Source organism: Meleagris gallopavo, chromosome 4 (assembly GCF_000146605.3).
Source record: "Meleagris gallopavo isolate NT-WF06-2002-E0010 breed Aviagen turkey brand Nicholas breeding stock chromosome 4, Turkey_5.1, whole genome shotgun sequence".
NCBI classification, from domain to species: domain Eukaryota; kingdom Metazoa; phylum Chordata; class Aves; order Galliformes; family Phasianidae; genus Meleagris; species Meleagris gallopavo.
Window position 1 is genome coordinate 16195760 of NC_015014.2, and position 16123 is coordinate 16211882.

Consider the following 16123-nt stretch of genomic DNA (forward strand, 5'->3'; position numbering starts at 1 on the left):
AAAAAAAACAACTGAAAAAAGAATACTCCGACAGCCGAAGTAGTTTCTAATTCAAATTCACGTTGCTGAACTGCCCCTGTTTTTAATCTGAAAAGTCACAGCAAACAAAGCTGCCCTCTAAAAATCATAGAGTTTTGAAGAAAGAGTAAAAGAAAGGAAAGTTGTGTGTGTAGACACAAATGCATGTACAAAGGTATACGTACTCTAAACAAAAAATATTCTTTTCCCCTTCTCCCACCTTGCCTCTTGCTTACCATGTGCTTGTCAGTATCAGCACTCACACAAGATTGATGTCTGAGTCACACAGACTTTCTTCAGCACAGAGTGGAACATCACTTCCTGCCTTACAGTTGATTTTATAGTTAGTCCTGTCTTTTCCATTCAACAGCTTTCAGACTTTTGTGGCGGAAGTGTGCAAATCTTTCACAGCTGGGATGCTATTTAATAATCCCTTTTTACAGATTTTCATCCGTTGTGTTGAAGTAGAAACAGTGACTGAATTTTATTTATTTGTGCTACTGTATAAAGGTCAGCTGCATGTTAAGAGATTCCCGGGATTCATGGAACTTGCTTCTGCTTTTCAGAGGGCTGGTTTTTTTTTTTGGTCAACGCTAAGAAAAACAATTTAGAAATTCCAGTGCTTTTGATTGTCTTGAAAGAATTTAAAGAATTTGGGGAACAGGATCTACTAATATCAAGGCACTATACGTAAATTAGAAGCAGTGTTTGTATTGCACAGGAAGCTTATTGCTAGGGATTACTTTGACAGACACCATTACTTGCTGAAATGTCAAAATTTGAGATCTCAGTCACTGTTTGCTCCAGTGATCAACTGAAAGGCTAAGACACTTCTTCAACGAGCACAATGTAAATGAAGTACAGCAGCAACCATAATGCAAGGGTGTGGCCAGACATGAGCAACCAGTCTGTAATTAGGGCTGAAGCACCACACCAACTTCCTTTATGCCTGAACTAATGCTACATAATTCAGAAATAAAAATACCAGTCAGAGTCGTCAGTGCTTTCTTTACTGGGAGAAATACAATTCCTATTCTGTAGTTACCACCTCTTCTGTCTGCTTCACAAATAAAACCATTCTTATTTCCCTCAACCTGCTGCAATGAAAGGAGAACTACTGCGCAGGATATCCTCAAGCAGTTGTTCTTCACAGTGTTCACATGTTGTGGTGGGTTGTGTATGTACCTGTGCATTCAAGGACCAAACGGAATGAAAATACTTAAAAACTAAGCAAACAAGAATAAAAAAAACACAAAACCCAACTGTTTCTTTTACTCACTGCACTCCTTTCCATAGGAGAGACAGCAACAAGATACTCCTCACCCAAAACTGCTAGCATTTCTGACAGAGACAGAAAGGTGGTACTGCAGAAATACGAAATTTCTGGATGCCTGGAATAGGCAAAGAAGAACAGTTCCTCTGTGTGTGTTTGACTACGAAACAAACAAGATTTCTCTAATCTTACTGTTTTTTCCCCGAAAGACACTGCCTGCATGAGTTATCAACCTGTAGCCATACTTTGTCTTTATATTTTGTCAATGTTCTGAAAAAAAATCACTTTTTGCTTTTTCTTCACCCCAAATACAGAAGCTTACTCTCAATTTACATATACAGAAGGCATACGTAAACTGCAACTACAGTTAGGAACTTTACTAAATAGAGCTACATTGGGAGATTGAGTTTTGTCATCTCAGTCCCCAGGCAGCCAAAAAAGGCACATGGGAGAGTTCATTTGCTCCCAGAAAATGTACATGTCTGCAGATATACAACATTCAGGGCACTGTGAAATTTATCTTCAGGCTCCACTTGAGTAAACTAGCATTTTCTCTGATATGCATCCCAGAAAGAAGATAATTCCTCTCACAGCCTCTTGTAAACTTGACCTTTCTTATCCTTACTTTGAATATATTTGTCTACAACCAGTCCCCTTTTAATCAAACACGTTGTAGACCATCTGCTTACTCTTTCAAATCTGTACTAATGTTTATTATTTTCCTTGTTTATTTATCAGCTGTTAAACCTACCACTTGACCTCACTCTATCGCTGAGAGAAATCACACACTCTTCACTACCTTAGCAGAGATCTAAGGTGAAACAACTATAAAACCATTATGAAATAAGAAGGGCTACCCTTAGTTAAATGGCACCCAGCACAAGAAAACTACAGCTGCGCCCATCGGGTCTTATCCCATTACCATTTCAGATGAAGAAAAGCTTCCCTCTGGCTTTAGCAGGAGCCATAAATACACTCTCTAAATCCTGCTATGCTATTTGAGGTCATGAAGAATACAGTCACTCTTTCTACAAGTCTATGAGCAAAAATCAACAGCAACCTTCACTGTCTTTGTTTTTGCATCCAGACAGATCTGACAGCAACATTGTTAAATGAATCATTCTCCAACATTTAAAATGACACAAAATGCCAAAATCTTGCAAAGGCACTTCCTCGCTGTCACAACAAATCCATTTTCCAGTATACAAGAATTGCATCCATGTTTGCAAACAACAGTACAACCTCTGACTGAAACCTCAAAAGGGAAAGAAATATCTTCTTGAGAAAATACGCTTATTATGGAGGATTACATTACTATTATTCTTAAAGAAACAGTAAAACTGATGGACAGTAAAGCTAAATAAAATGTAATTAGAAAATAACACAAAATTTTTTTATGCTCCTGAAGCAGGTATGGGAGGGAACATCACAAATGTCCCTAGCGAAAATACACCCGCATGTTGCAGTGCAACATCAGGACTGAAAGCTACTGATGTTTCAGTTCAAACAAACATTTTGAAGAGCCGTGTCTGCATGTCTATAGGGCAAAGTCTTGATGAATCCTTCAACCCCATCTTTTGCTCCACGAGGGAAACAAAGACACAAGAAACAAACCAACAGAAGGAATAAAACAAAGGAGCACGGAGCCTTGATGAAGGCACGTGACCACTGATTTCTTACTCTTGGCTGCTGCCAGCCTGGTATTGTTTGCCTTTTTTCTCAATGCTGAGCAGTTTTCTCTTAAAACAATCAATCAATTAGCCAACACAACACAGAATGCTAAACAAAACCAAGAAACAAAACCCCAAACACACAATCACAGTTATTTTAAAATTAACTTCCACTTACTGGCACTGACTTTAACAGTTACACCATGAATTATCTTGTTTTTGTGGTATGAGAATGACATGGCATTTCTACCCCATTTTCTGCTTCTCTAAGATAAATTACCTTTAAGGAGACCAGACTTGCACAAACTTCTGTCCAGCGGGACATAAGTTTTGTCACAATGCACATCTGCTGACTTGAAATGTATGTAGAGCAAGGCTACAACAAACACAGTTTAACCCTACAGAAGTGCTTACATATAATTACACTGACACATAAAAAAACCCAACATAATGCTGTCACTCAACAGAGATTCACCAGAAACAATAAACTTGTCCTCCTAATTTCAAATCTAATGCAGAAAGATGGATAATGATCCAGTTTACTTGCAGTTTGAGGAAATCATGTATGAGAACTGTTACAAAGACTGCAACGTGAACCACGTGAATATCAACTGACGACATCTCAATTAAGAAATAAACCAGTAACTGCAGAGTCCATCCACCCTCTCCCCAGCCCCAAAATTTTGTTCACTAGTCCATAGATCAAACCAGCTTTGCTACAAGAAAGTAGCCTAGATGAGTCACAGATATATCTTCATAATTCTTCACAATCTGGGGGACAAACTTGAATTACTGGACTGTTCAAATTGCAAAACTAACATTCTTGGATCCAAACTTCCCAAAACATATATTTGTGTTGATAAATCGTTCTTTTTAGCCAGATGATCAATGTTTTATTTGGAAAATAAATATAATTTCAGCGGTAGTACTTCACAGTGAGCATCTCAACAAAATACCACTTCTCAATGGCACACATGAATTATGTGGGATAGCTCTTCTGACAGTTTAAAGCGTGTTACTTCTTAAAACTGTATTTGGTAGTCAAGGCAGCCACAATATCCCTGTAAGGAGTATCTGAGTCAGATTTGGTCCTCGGTATGCAACACAGTCGGCGAACAGTCGGAGAACGGAGCAACAGGTTGTGACAGAGTCCCATGAAGCTTGAGGACAACCAGTACAATGCCATGGACTGCAACAAGACAAACACCGAGTTCAGCCTCCTTAGGTGTAATTTAGGCAGCTCTTCACAAACCACAACCATGTTCCCAGTTGTAAGAAAAACAATGAACCTATGCTAAATACAGTACGCTCCATTTCAAATATATGATTTTCTGCTCTCAACCGTTCTGGGAGAAAAACGTCATCTATACTGCAGCTTGACAACAGTTCATAAATTAATTCATACTAACCACACTTAAACACCTACGTTTCAGACTAAAACTTGATGAGACAACTGTATGCACTGTTTTCTATACCACTGCAAAAGCATTCCAAGTAAAACAGTGGATAAAAATGAGAACTGTTTTAAGAAGGATGTGGAAAATTTCCCAATCTACAAAAATAAGGCGTTCTCTTCTTAGAGGAAGCAAGTATGTACACACTAAAGCTTCAGCTATATTTCCTTAGATAAACACTGCCTCTCATTTCTGAAATCACAAAAAGGATGCTAGCCCTCTGAATTTCCTTCCCAAACCCTTGTTTGAGAAAATAATGTTTAGAAACAGTAACTGCAGATTCTTTATCAGTGAACAAAAGTAGCCCAGTGTGTTAACAATTCAAGCACAAAGTCAGACAAAAGGCACAATGTAATGGACACTATTAAACAGATTCTTTTCTTTTTTGGCAGAGACTATTTTATACACATATAAATTATAAGAGATCTATTAAACAGATCAGGCGTTTGAGCCATCCTTTAAGTGCTATGAACTTACGAAATTGGGGCACAACGGTCAGAGGTGAAAGGACACAGCATTAAGACTCCATACATACCGAGGGGACTGTTGCAGCAACAGGGACCATTACTACTGACAACACTCTTAAGAAATTTGTAGCAAGCTTCTGGAACCTGGAAGCTTCCAGTTTTTGCGAAGCAAAGATCTGAAGGGAAGAAGGGAGAAGCTCGCAGTTACAAAAGGAAGTTCTTTTTGAAACAACTAAAATGAGAAAAAAAGGGAACAGCAGAATTTCCTGCTGTATTCAGGAATCACACCTGTATTCCTGATCACACGTTATGTTTATTTTCTCGTTATCCATTTCAGTTAGCACACCAGTAACATCTTTCCCTTGTTTCACATTTGATTTTATTAATCCTCTGTAGCAAAAAAAAAATCACATCAAGCTAGCAAAGCCCTTTTCCAATTAATTTCAAAGCAACGTATTAAAAAAGCTACTATGGCACATCCAAAACTGCCAACAGCTAGTCCCTGAGCACAGCCCTTCCAGAAGGGGCTACCAACAGGAAGAACAAACACTGGCTGGATAACTGAAAGATAACAGAATCAAGTTGCAGTCACCAATGACTTCTATTCTCATAGGGCAGTTTTAGTCAACGTGTCACAGACAACAATGAAGAAGTAATGAAATCCAGATGATTAATGATTAAATTAATGATTAAAGGCAAAGATAAATAAAAACTTTTCCATTTAAAAAATATGTGGGAAAGTAAAATTACTATTTAAAATGCGTTTGTTTACTCATCTCCCCAGCTATCTTCCAAAGTTCTGGATTTTACAATATATTAAGAATAATATCATTAAATTTGACCACAACACACTAACAAAGTATTTCTGGGATGCATCCACATGCTTTAAAAGCAAGGAGCTCATTAAAGCAGCAACTTTTAGAAGCAATTTCAGAGTTGAGACTAAACGTCATGGAGGTTCAAGCAAAGCAAATAAAATTTCTCAGACATGTCACGTTAGAATTAATCTCCAAACAACAGACACATGCACACAAAGAATAGCATCATTAGGGTATTCTTCACTTCTGGTCAATGCATTTAAAGCAGTCACAATATCAGTGACATTACTGTGTTTTATAAGTGGATAACACTGCCTTAGAATTCTACAATATGTATGTGCATCCTTTTGGAATTGTCCTGTTTATTCCACCAATATACCTCCACTATCAGCAAATTCAAGAGTCCAAGTGAAACTGGCATAATCCATGTGGAATCTGGTGCTGTGAGGTCTGTAAACCACAGTGTTCCTCCTGTCGAAAACTGTTCTTGAACTGAAACAACAACGTAAAGAAGAAAAGGAATTAAGAGTTATCTTCTACCTCAAGTTCACCAGAATTGTGCCAAGTATTGCAGAGAAATTATCCAAGTTTCTAGAAGCATCTTATCTACATAATAAATTTTATTGAAACAAAAATCTCCTATGTGAAAGCTCATGTTGAGGATTCTGCTAGGAACACAAGGTGGAAGACAAGCGAAACGCAGGTTGGCTTATGACAGCCACTGATTCAGGTCAGCCAGTGATCAAAATCAGGCAGATCTGAACAACCTTTTCAGAAGCCAAAAAGAGAACGCGCAGTATAGGAAAATATGGTGACTACTTGTGAATCTGAAGCAATTACATTTTGCTTAATATCACTTTTTTTAAAATACCGAATTGTAACCTGTCCTCTAAATTATCAGAATATACCAGGATTGTTACTTAAAGTCCCCAAACTTTCACCTTGTATTTATTTTTTATACGAAACTAAGAAGAAATAAACACAATTAGTAGCGAATATATTGTCACATGGGTAGCATTACTTCCTAATCTATTTGTGCGCAGAAAAATCCAGAGTCTTTTTTCTAATAACTGTCCAGTAGACCACAATACAATTAAATGCTTCTATGACGTAACAAAATGTTTCATATTGTTCCCAGAGCTCAGATCCTAATACTGCTTTTAAACAGGCATTCTACAGCTCACAACTCTATTATCAATACTGAGTGCATATAAGCTGAGATCAGCAAACTGTTTACACAGATCTGGATCCAGTGATCACTAGCTGACCAGAGAAAAGCAAAGGTGTGGCCCAAAAGCAAGCTCCTTGTTTAAACAAACTGTGGCCTGCTCTAGATCAACAACACATACGTAGTACCTAATCAAAACCTTTGAGATCCGTTATTATTAAATATTTATCTATGATTAAACCGGGCTACATTTAAAAACTTAGTAGAGTAGCTTATACATCAGACTTGGGAGACCAAATTCTTTAACTAAATAAGGACATGTATAAACAGAAATGAAAGGACAAACGACTGTTTTGAGTGTATAAATTCAAACAGATCACCTTCTGAGTCTAAAGCACCAACACTGCAGTTGCGCAATGCAAGAGACACGCAGACCCACATTGGAATCTGTACCCACACCAATAAAGTGGCTTTGAATGGATGGCAGTTGTCTCGAATGTACAGTTCTGTAATAATCCTCCGCAGGTTCTTCTTAAAATGGAATCTTTTAGGAAGGACAGAAAACAATACAAAACAAACAAATGAACACCATATTACAATACAGCGGCGTCTCAAATTCTAACGTATCAATTGAACAGGCTGTGCATATCAACATGACTTAGGTGCCTCCTCTTCTCTCTCCTTTGCCAGCCCCCTTTCTTAACTCATAACCCCACTCACTCATCTAAGCAAGTCCTCACATCATTGTAAGCTACTAGCTGTGACCTGTCCAATATTCTGTGGTGATTTTTGCCTGATCAAGGCTATCGCTTTCCCAACACAGACATCACTGGCCAGTTAAACAGCCTTCAGTAGCCCAGCTAATATCTACTGCTACTGCATGGGTTTACTGTTCCATACACAAAGGGCCTTTCAAGCTTTAAGTCCCTAGCAATGTTCTGATGCTTTTAGATAGCTAAGAAAACTGCTGACAAAGACAAAAATGCCTAGATTTGGCCCTGAAATCATCAACCTATCAGAAATTCAGAGCTTTGAAACTGTGATATTGCCTGTTAAGATACATCCAACGCAAACAAGTCATAAAAGCACTAACACAGTTTAAGTCTCTAGCAAAAGCAGAGTCTATTAGGAGGACCTTCCACTTAGAATGAATTTATAAGGCATACAAAATCATCATCATCTTACCTGGCAACCTTTTCAGACCAACCCAGTTGCCTTCCACGTACAGAAACTTCATAGCGAAGCTGCTCAGCTAGTTTTTTAATCTCAGGCTGCAAATTTTCCAACTAGCTAAAGAAAAGGAAACAATGTTTATGACCTGACAAACAGTTAAATGTAGCAAGCGCATAAAAAACTAAACTGCAGCACTTTTGAGTTAGTCACTGAAGAACCGTCTGAGAAACACACCTGTCTCTACCAGCCATATCTTTCCCACCATTACCTCATGGGAAAGGCTCTAAAGTAAAACAGCGGAGATTAGGTTAGATGTTAGAAAGAAATGCTTTGCCCAGAGGACAGCGAGGTCACGGCACAAACTACCCAGGAGGATGCGGCTGCCCCGTCCTCGGAGGTGCTGAGGGGCAGCCTGATCCACAGCAGGGGGCTGGAACCGGGCGGGCTTTAAGGTCCTTCCAACCTAAACCACCCTGCGATTACGCGGCTTTACGAATAAACAGCTCAATAACCCCAAATGACACTCGAGCTCTAGCAGCAGTGATCCACACTCTATAAACCCTAAGGACCTAGCGAAGAAAGAGCACAAAAAAGCATAAACGCGCAGCGTCCGTCACGCAGCGAGGCGCTGCCGCCGGCGCAGACCCGTTCCGTTCCCTCAGCGCGCGGACCCACCTTGGCCAGGAGGCGGCCCTGGTGCGCGGCCAGCGGCAAGGTGACGGCGCTGCGGAGCAGGGCACCGCCACACACGATGGCGGCCCACCACGGGAGTCCCGCGGCCGCCTGCAGTGCCACCAGCCCATCTTCCGCCCAGTGCACGGGGATCGACTGCGCCAGCCACTCGTACCACCTGCCGGGGCTCCCGTTCGGCGCCGGAGACCCCGCGGCGACCGTCAACCGGACGACGGCCGCGCCGCATAACTGCCAGCTCGAGCCACCCTGCCTCAGCGACCGCGCGAGCCGCCACATGCCTCACGGTCACGGCACGCGCAGCTCCCGCCGCGCAGCTCCCGCCTTCGCGCATGCGCCAGAGGACGTGGGCAGCACTTCGCCAGCGCCATGTTCGGTGCGGGCAAGGGAAGGGCAGATGGCTGACCCTACGTCCCTGCGAGCGGCTGGAAAGTGCACTGGGTAGCCAATTCCATCAACTTACCTCTTTCCTGAGCCCTGTTTACACAGCTCCACTAGTTAATAGTGGTTTTGTTCTTAATAATAATAATAATAATAAAGACCTGCCAGGTCTCAAAAGAGTATGTTCCTTTTTTTATTGGTCAAATAAAATGCAGTACAGTTGAAATATAAAAAAAAAAAAGTATCTGAAAGAAAATGCTCCTAGTACAGACTTCCACAGACCCCAGAATTTTGTTTAGCAAGCCCCTTGCCACAGGTGTAGTAGCATCGAGCCTGAGCTCCCCTGGCCAACAGTTGGAATTTTCAAGTCAACAAAGTAACACGTTAAGAAACCACATCCTAAAACTGTGTTCTTTTGATCCATGGAATACACTGCTGTAATAAGTGGCGAATGGTACTGGTTCGAAGGATTATTTCAGAATAAGAATGCAAAGAATCCTAGTTAGCACTGAAGCAGTAAACAAGATTCTAAAAGAGGGCTTGAAGTCACACAAGACCTGAATGGCACTATTCTTCACTCATAATAAGGTGCTAAAATGGAATTGCAACCATCTTTCATAGCAATTCTACAGTTTGGTACTCATTTTGATACAACCTGTTCTTTAGACACTGTATGTTGGGTAATTAGCTGGAAAAATGAACTTGCTTACTTAGCACATCACGTAAGGGCACATATAGGGACATCAGTACATGCAAAACTTGGGTTTTCTTTTCTCAGAAATAGCAGAATTTTTAAAAGGCAGCAGGTTTCTTTGGAAAAGTATTTTTCTTCCCTCTGGCTAACTAACAATTACCATAACAAATACAAAATAACACTTCAAAAATCCCCGCCTGAGAAGCAGGCCATATAACTAAGTTGGTGTTTCTTCCAGGGAGCTGAATTCAAGTGACGCAGAGCAAGAGAAAGAACAAGTTTCCATTCAGCCATCACCCACACAGAATAACTAGTAACAGATCATGGTGGACCACACCATCTGGCACAAAACCACACTCAACTTGTAAATATACTTTAAGTCACACATACACAAACCATACGGGAATTTGACTCAAGCTTTGCATATCACTGCCTTGTACAGGACCCAAGAATTTGTTTCCTGGTATTGGTGTTCGTTCTGTAAGTGAAGAAGGCGACAGTAAGGAATTATTCATTGGACTTCTCAAGACAAACCTTAACTGTTCAACAATCCAGTTCAGAACAAGACACTATACTACAACAAAGCCACTTATTCTGAAATAAGCCTTCACTTGGAGCCAGTTTTCATCAGTGAAGCTCTACTGTAACAGCAAGTTAATATTCTTGCTCTTGAAGTAACACATACAGAGTATGTATCTCTTGAAATGACTTTTGCAGGCAAAAGAAGGAACTGGAGGAACAGAAACTCTGAGAACACTCAAGGAATAGAAAAAGAGACCTAGCTGCATGAACCCAACGATAAGTTTTCAACAGACGGTGCAGTGTGACACATTCACCTTCTTTACCGGGCAACTCTTAACGTGCCGAACTTCTGTTTTCTCAAGCACTTTAATCTGAAAAGCTTTCCACATAAGAAAACTGTTAACTCTTAATATCTGGTTACAACTGATGTACACCTTCTCAAAAAAAAAAAAATCCAACACATATTTGGAAAAAACCCTCTGATAATGCCCAGTTTTTACACTGTACTTAAATTACACGAGTAGAAAAGTTATGCTTATTAATAGTTTAATGTATGAAGGAAACATCCAGATTTCTGAATATGAAGGTACATATCTCACATTAATTTAAGTCTACATAAAGTAGAGCCTCTATACTGACATATTGAAATTTACTTTCTGCTTAGCCATTTGTTATGTAAACAATTGTACATTTATTTGCCATTCTAAAACTTCAGGATCAAGTTTACATAATTTTGCTAAATTTCTGTGTTTGCTCAGAAGCAGTTTACAGTACTAAAACCAACCAGCCAAAGAACAGCTTCAACAGAAAGTTATGTCAAAAAAAAAAAAGGAAAGAATAAAGGCTAACTAAGTTGAAACGTATGATGGTGGGGAATGGGCAGTCACAATGTTCACAGAAAAAGGTCAGTTAGTAAGTTCTTCTGCAAAAAGCCTACACACTTCAGTCAAGCACATCAGTAGAATGATCTGGGAGCACATAAACTGTTTCTGCCATTTTTATTTTCCTCTGGAAAAAGGAATCTCAAGTCTAGCACGTTGATCCCACTCAGCCAAGTTGGTTCATATGCACACTGTTCATGTGAGGTGTCCAAGTTCCAGTCCACACCTGAAAGAGATAGCTTAACTTAGTACCATGTATGAAGAGTTTCAACTCAAAGTATTTCAGAAATCAAAACTACATCGCAGTGTTTACTTTCCACCACACTGAAGTGAATTACAGCATCAGAAAACATAGCAATCAGTCACCAATAAGCTACATGGATTTATTTTCATCATGTTTTTTGCTGCTACGGTTTAGATGAGACCTCTAGCTTTCAGAGTGAAAGGCTATCTTTCCTCTTTACCTCTTAAAAGTTCAGAAGACTGAGAAATTGAATCTGTCCCCTTCAACTGTTTTCTCCCAAAATATACCAATAAGCTAAACTCCAGGAAAACTCAAGTATAACAAAGTAGAGTCACTTCTTGGGGACCAACAGTTGGCTGTATTTTGCTCATGTATCTGTCAGTATGACAAAAATCAGTGTATAATTAAGAACAAACATGGAATTTAATGTATAAACTACCAATGATAAGGTCTTGCCTACAACATAAAGAAGCTCATCTGCAATCATTAATCAGGTGTCTACTCCAATTGAATAGACTCAGCTGGAACCAAACATCCTAATTCTCAAGTACACTTCTTTAAACTGCATTAACTTACTGATGCTGTTTTTTATATTAAACATTAGCTGTCTATCCAAAATTACTGTCTACGTCTGTACTGTGGGGAGAAGTAGAAAGGAATAAGCAAAAAAACCTTACAAAACAAGCAAAAAGGAGAGATTTTTTTAAACTTTCTACCAGCTAGGATCTTGCATCTTCACCACATGGTTTCTTAAGCTAGTACAAAACTGCAAACATAAGAATAAAAAACATTACCGTCTGAGGCCCATTATTTTCTGTGGAATTTGAAACCATCTTTATTAGAGAGTTCCAAGATGGGTCAGCAGCATGAGGCCCATTAAATATTGGGCCCCCAGTACCATCTGTGATGGGGGCTACTGGAGGAATCATTGCATTCCCATACACAGAGAAAGGCATACCCTTATGAGGGAGGAAAAAAAACAAGCATCAGTATGTATTCACAAACACTACTCCTATTAAACACACAAAAGGGGATTCAACATTAAAAGACATTCTGTCTTGAAGTAGTAAGAAGCAGCCTTAATTTAGGAATAATCTTTATTACATCATGGGCGTATGATATTTTGCTAGTTCTAGGCTTCTGCAATACTGCTCACAGATGCTGAGCTGCACAGCAAGCAGTATCTCATGTTCTCTATCTGCAAGACACACTGATGTAGAAAAATCAAGTGGTAAAACACGTATCAAGTACAAGAGGGTCATTACCCCAACTTTTGGGAAGTCCATGTATCCTGCAGGAACGGGCTGATGGAATGTACCAGAAGGCGTTATGATTCCCGTGCTGTCTCTTTCCATGGCTTGGTGTGAAAACACACCTGGATCAGACATGGGCCTGTGGATCATGTGGCTCCCCATTCCACTATGACACCAGTCCACTTTATCTAACAACAGACCAACAGAGAAACAACTTTATACTTAACACCCATTGATGATGTTTACCTGTACTAACATTTGCACACTGTAACATTTATAGAAGTGACATTTGCTCAGTTTACAGTTCCCATGCATCCACCTCCATAGAACTTAATTCGAACTTAGAACATAGAACTTTGTTATCATTCTTTCGCAATTTTTTTCCCCCATGAACTCAGACAGAAATTCTTATGATAAGCAAAAGCATACAATGACCACCTGTACATGTCTGCTTATGTTCTAACCACGTGAATTCATTAGAGGCAACTTAGTACTATTACTACATGTTCCAGGCATCCAGCAAGTCAGTATTTTTCAAAACCTTAGAAATATTTCTGAAACTAATTCTCAGTAAGAGTCAATTCCATTCTAAGCTGAAAACCAAACACTGAAGCTACCCCACAAAGTAAAAATAAAGTAATATTACAAAAGCAAAGCGACAAAGGGAAACTGCTGCAATTAAAATGCAAGTAAAAATGTTCAATTTCAGAAGTCCTAATGATGGCTAGTGTATCACTACAGAGATGAGGCAAACATTAAAGAAATAAAGCTCTGGATAAGCCCTATTATGCACTTAGGGAAAAAACGAGAGAAATGTTCACTGTCACCCCATCAAAACCCTAAGAGATGTTTTGACTGCTCAGTTAAACAGTGGAACAGGTTGTTCAGAGTTTTTTTTGTTTGTTTGTTTGTTTGTTTTTACCCTGGGAGGTTTCCAAGATGAGACTGAATAAAGCCCTGAGTAACCCAGTATGACCTCACAGCAAATGCAGTTTAGTGCAGATGTTTGAGATGACTTCCAGAGGTTCCATCAGCATGACCTTATCCCAAGTGACGGAAAAGGAATGAGGGGAAAAATAATCCAATAACTTAAAAAAAAAAGTCTCAAATTGCATCTAAGAGTCCTATTTGCTGAGAAAACCTGTCCCAACCGTAATATAAATTTTGAATAAATTCTGAAATACTGAATTCCATGAGTCTGCAGTACAATCTAGAGACTTATGTCAGTAAAAGGCAAATGGTGTGACTGGACAAAATAAAGAACTCATACTTTCGTCTTCCCCTCTTCCTAAATTAATTGAATCCTCCTATCAGCTCATCCCTGTACAACACAGTCCTACCTCCTTTGTTATGTCTGAGTAAAAAGCCTTCACAGCCAGGGTCAGGGTGTTTCAAAACAAGAACATTTACTGTGACCTTGATAGAGCAAATGGATTGTATAGCAAATACAAGTCCTTACTCAACTGCCTTAGAAAAAGAGCATTTTTGAGACAGACTTCTGCATCGTTTTTTCAGCTTCAAAGAAAGCACAGAAAAAGACAGCATTGGTGTAAACTGGAAGCGCGTGGATTTCTGTTTACATTACATACCTTGATTGCCACCTATACCTTCGAAGGACCAAATACCACTATGTCCCACTGGAGCAGCTAAGTTGCTCCCAATAACAGATGGAGTGGAAGTTCCAGTTTGTCTAATACGTGCAGACCGTTCAGTCCCAATCGGAACAGGAACTTTTCTGTCCTGAGAAACATTACTGGATTTTTCTGATCCCAAGGACACTGCTGAGGGGGTGGGAGACTGTGTTCTTACTCCAGAAGACACCGACTGAGCAGGAGATTCTACAGAAAAGCAGTACGTATATTTAATAACAGCCAGACCCTCACCCCCATCACTATACACCTATCCTTTAATGGCAAAGTATATATCAAAAATGCTAACGGATAGCTTATTAGTGTTATGTTCATACAGCAGGTAGTTCAACATAATTTTAACAGTTTTACCAACGTATCAGAGACATTCATCATCCATTTCAATTCTTACACAAAACAAGTACAATCCTATCCTATTAGCCCTATCACATAGTAGACATGCACTGCAACAGACTGCTCAAAATTTAAACTAACCATTATTGTACATCAACAAAAGAGGATTTGAGGATTATATTTAAAAACATAGCTGCAATTTGCTGTGTTTTTGTTTGTTTTTAATCTTAAGATGCTGATTGTTGGTTTTTTGTTTTGTTTTTATATTCTCTACTAAAACAGATTAATTTGTTCCCCAAATAAGTCAGCATTCAATAGAATTTTTTTCTGCCCAAAAACTCTGCTGCATAGGCAGAAGCTACAAGCAGCCTCCCTTGAAACACATTATACAGTTTTGTTTTAACAACATCAAAAATATCAGCTTATCTGCAGAACTGGCTTTAGTAAAATATCATTACAGGATTTACACTACTTACACTTCAAATAACAACATACATTAGCATTCCAGGGTTATTGGCAACAAGAATAAGCAACTTCAATAGCACGAGAAAAATCACAGCTGCTAAAAAAGCCTTCCTAAAATAGAAGTATTAATAGGTAGTAGTAACAGGTAACACAAGGCTGCCTTTTTTTTTTGTTTTAAATACAATAGCTACTCAGCTTCCAGCTGAGTAGAACTCACCATTTGATGCTGATGAACATGGAGGCAATAAACTAAGTGGGGAAAAATGCTGTCTGTTAAAATTAGCAGCTGCAGGTGCTCCACCAAGAGGTGCCCCAGGTGCATATATCTGACCTCCCGAAAGGTTTGAGGCAAAGTTACCCAGGTGTGTAGATGAAGGTGTTACAGGAGCATAGGGTGAATCCATACTGACAATACCTAAAAGAGAAATTGGCAGAAGCAACTCCCATTATTGCCAGATAAAAAGATCTCCCATTTAAGGGAAAAAGGAAAACTTATATCCATCCAGTCACAATTTTCTCATATTACTTTCAAGATAATTGGAAGTCTTAAGCTCCATGCTTTGTAAGTCCTGGCAATATGCAGCCAGCAATTCTGCATACATACATCACAAATGATTCATGTTATCATACAGATACTTTAAAGGGGAATAAATTAAGGAACAGAATGCATGTCTTGATATAGACAACATCAGAAAGATAACTAATCATTTTACTGCAACTTAAATTTTGTAGGTTTAGAAACCAGGATTTTATACACGGGAAAGCTGGAAAAACACTGAAAATTTGAAGGTTTATCATACACATTTTATGTTGCTAGAAAACAAAGAGTATGTATATATACACATCTTTTATATACATTAAGACTGAAGAGTTGTCTTTCAAACTCAGGGATACGTTTTCACTTGCGAAAGAACAAAATGACCAAGTGGCAGCAATTCTACAAGGGCCCTTTCTAGCTGAGTTATCCAGA

The 16123-nt window shown here is 39.2% G+C and overlaps 2 protein-coding genes across 5 annotated transcripts in view; both read right to left on the reverse strand.

Moving 5' to 3' along the window:
* Positions 1-586: 586 nt before the first annotated feature.
* LOC100546494 (cytochrome c oxidase assembly protein COX18, mitochondrial) lies at positions 587-9204 on the reverse strand. The gene is made up of 6 exons (XM_010709649.3): positions 8717-9204; positions 8054-8154; positions 7249-7412; positions 6080-6192; positions 4951-5058; positions 587-4150 (listed from the first exon to the last, which is right to left on the reverse strand). Exons 1-6 carry the CDS (start codon positions 9008-9010, stop codon positions 3977-3979), a joined length of 954 nt encoding a protein of 317 aa, XP_010707951.1. The 5' UTR covers positions 9011-9204; the 3' UTR covers positions 587-3976.
* A 1653-nt stretch (positions 9205-10857) lies between these two features.
* Positions 10858-16123, reverse strand: part of ANKRD17 (ankyrin repeat domain 17) — a 59767-nt gene continuing 54501 nt past the window's right edge. For all 4 annotated transcript variants that reach the window (XM_031553038.1, XM_031553037.1, XM_031553036.1 and 1 more), the window contains 5 exons: positions 15371-15568; positions 14296-14544; positions 12719-12894; positions 12248-12412; positions 10858-11435 (listed from right to left, as the gene is read on the reverse strand). In XM_031553038.1, the coding sequence (XP_031408898.1) occupies positions 11376-11435; positions 12248-12412; positions 12719-12894; positions 14296-14544; positions 15371-15568 (848 nt within the window). In that variant the 3' untranslated portion in view covers positions 10858-11375. The remainder of the gene's footprint in view (positions 11436-12247; positions 12413-12718; positions 12895-14295; positions 14545-15370; positions 15569-16123) is intronic.

What these genes read in the sequence shown, in the direction of transcription:
- LOC100546494 (XM_010709649.3), bottom strand. Translation starts at nt 9,010, where the DNA reads ATGTGGCGGCTCGCGCGGTCGCTGAGGCAGGGTGGCTCGAGCTGGCAG. An exon ending in AGGGCCGCCTCCTGGCCAAG is followed by an intron (nt 8,155 to 8,716) that starts GTGGGTCCGCGC and finishes TTCTTTAGCTAG; the next exon opens with TTGGAAAATTTGCAGCCTGA. An exon ending in TGAATTTGCTGATAGTGGAG is followed by an intron (nt 5,059 to 6,079) that starts GTATATTGGTGG and finishes TCTTCCCTTCAG; the next exon opens with ATCTTTGCTTCGCAAAAACT.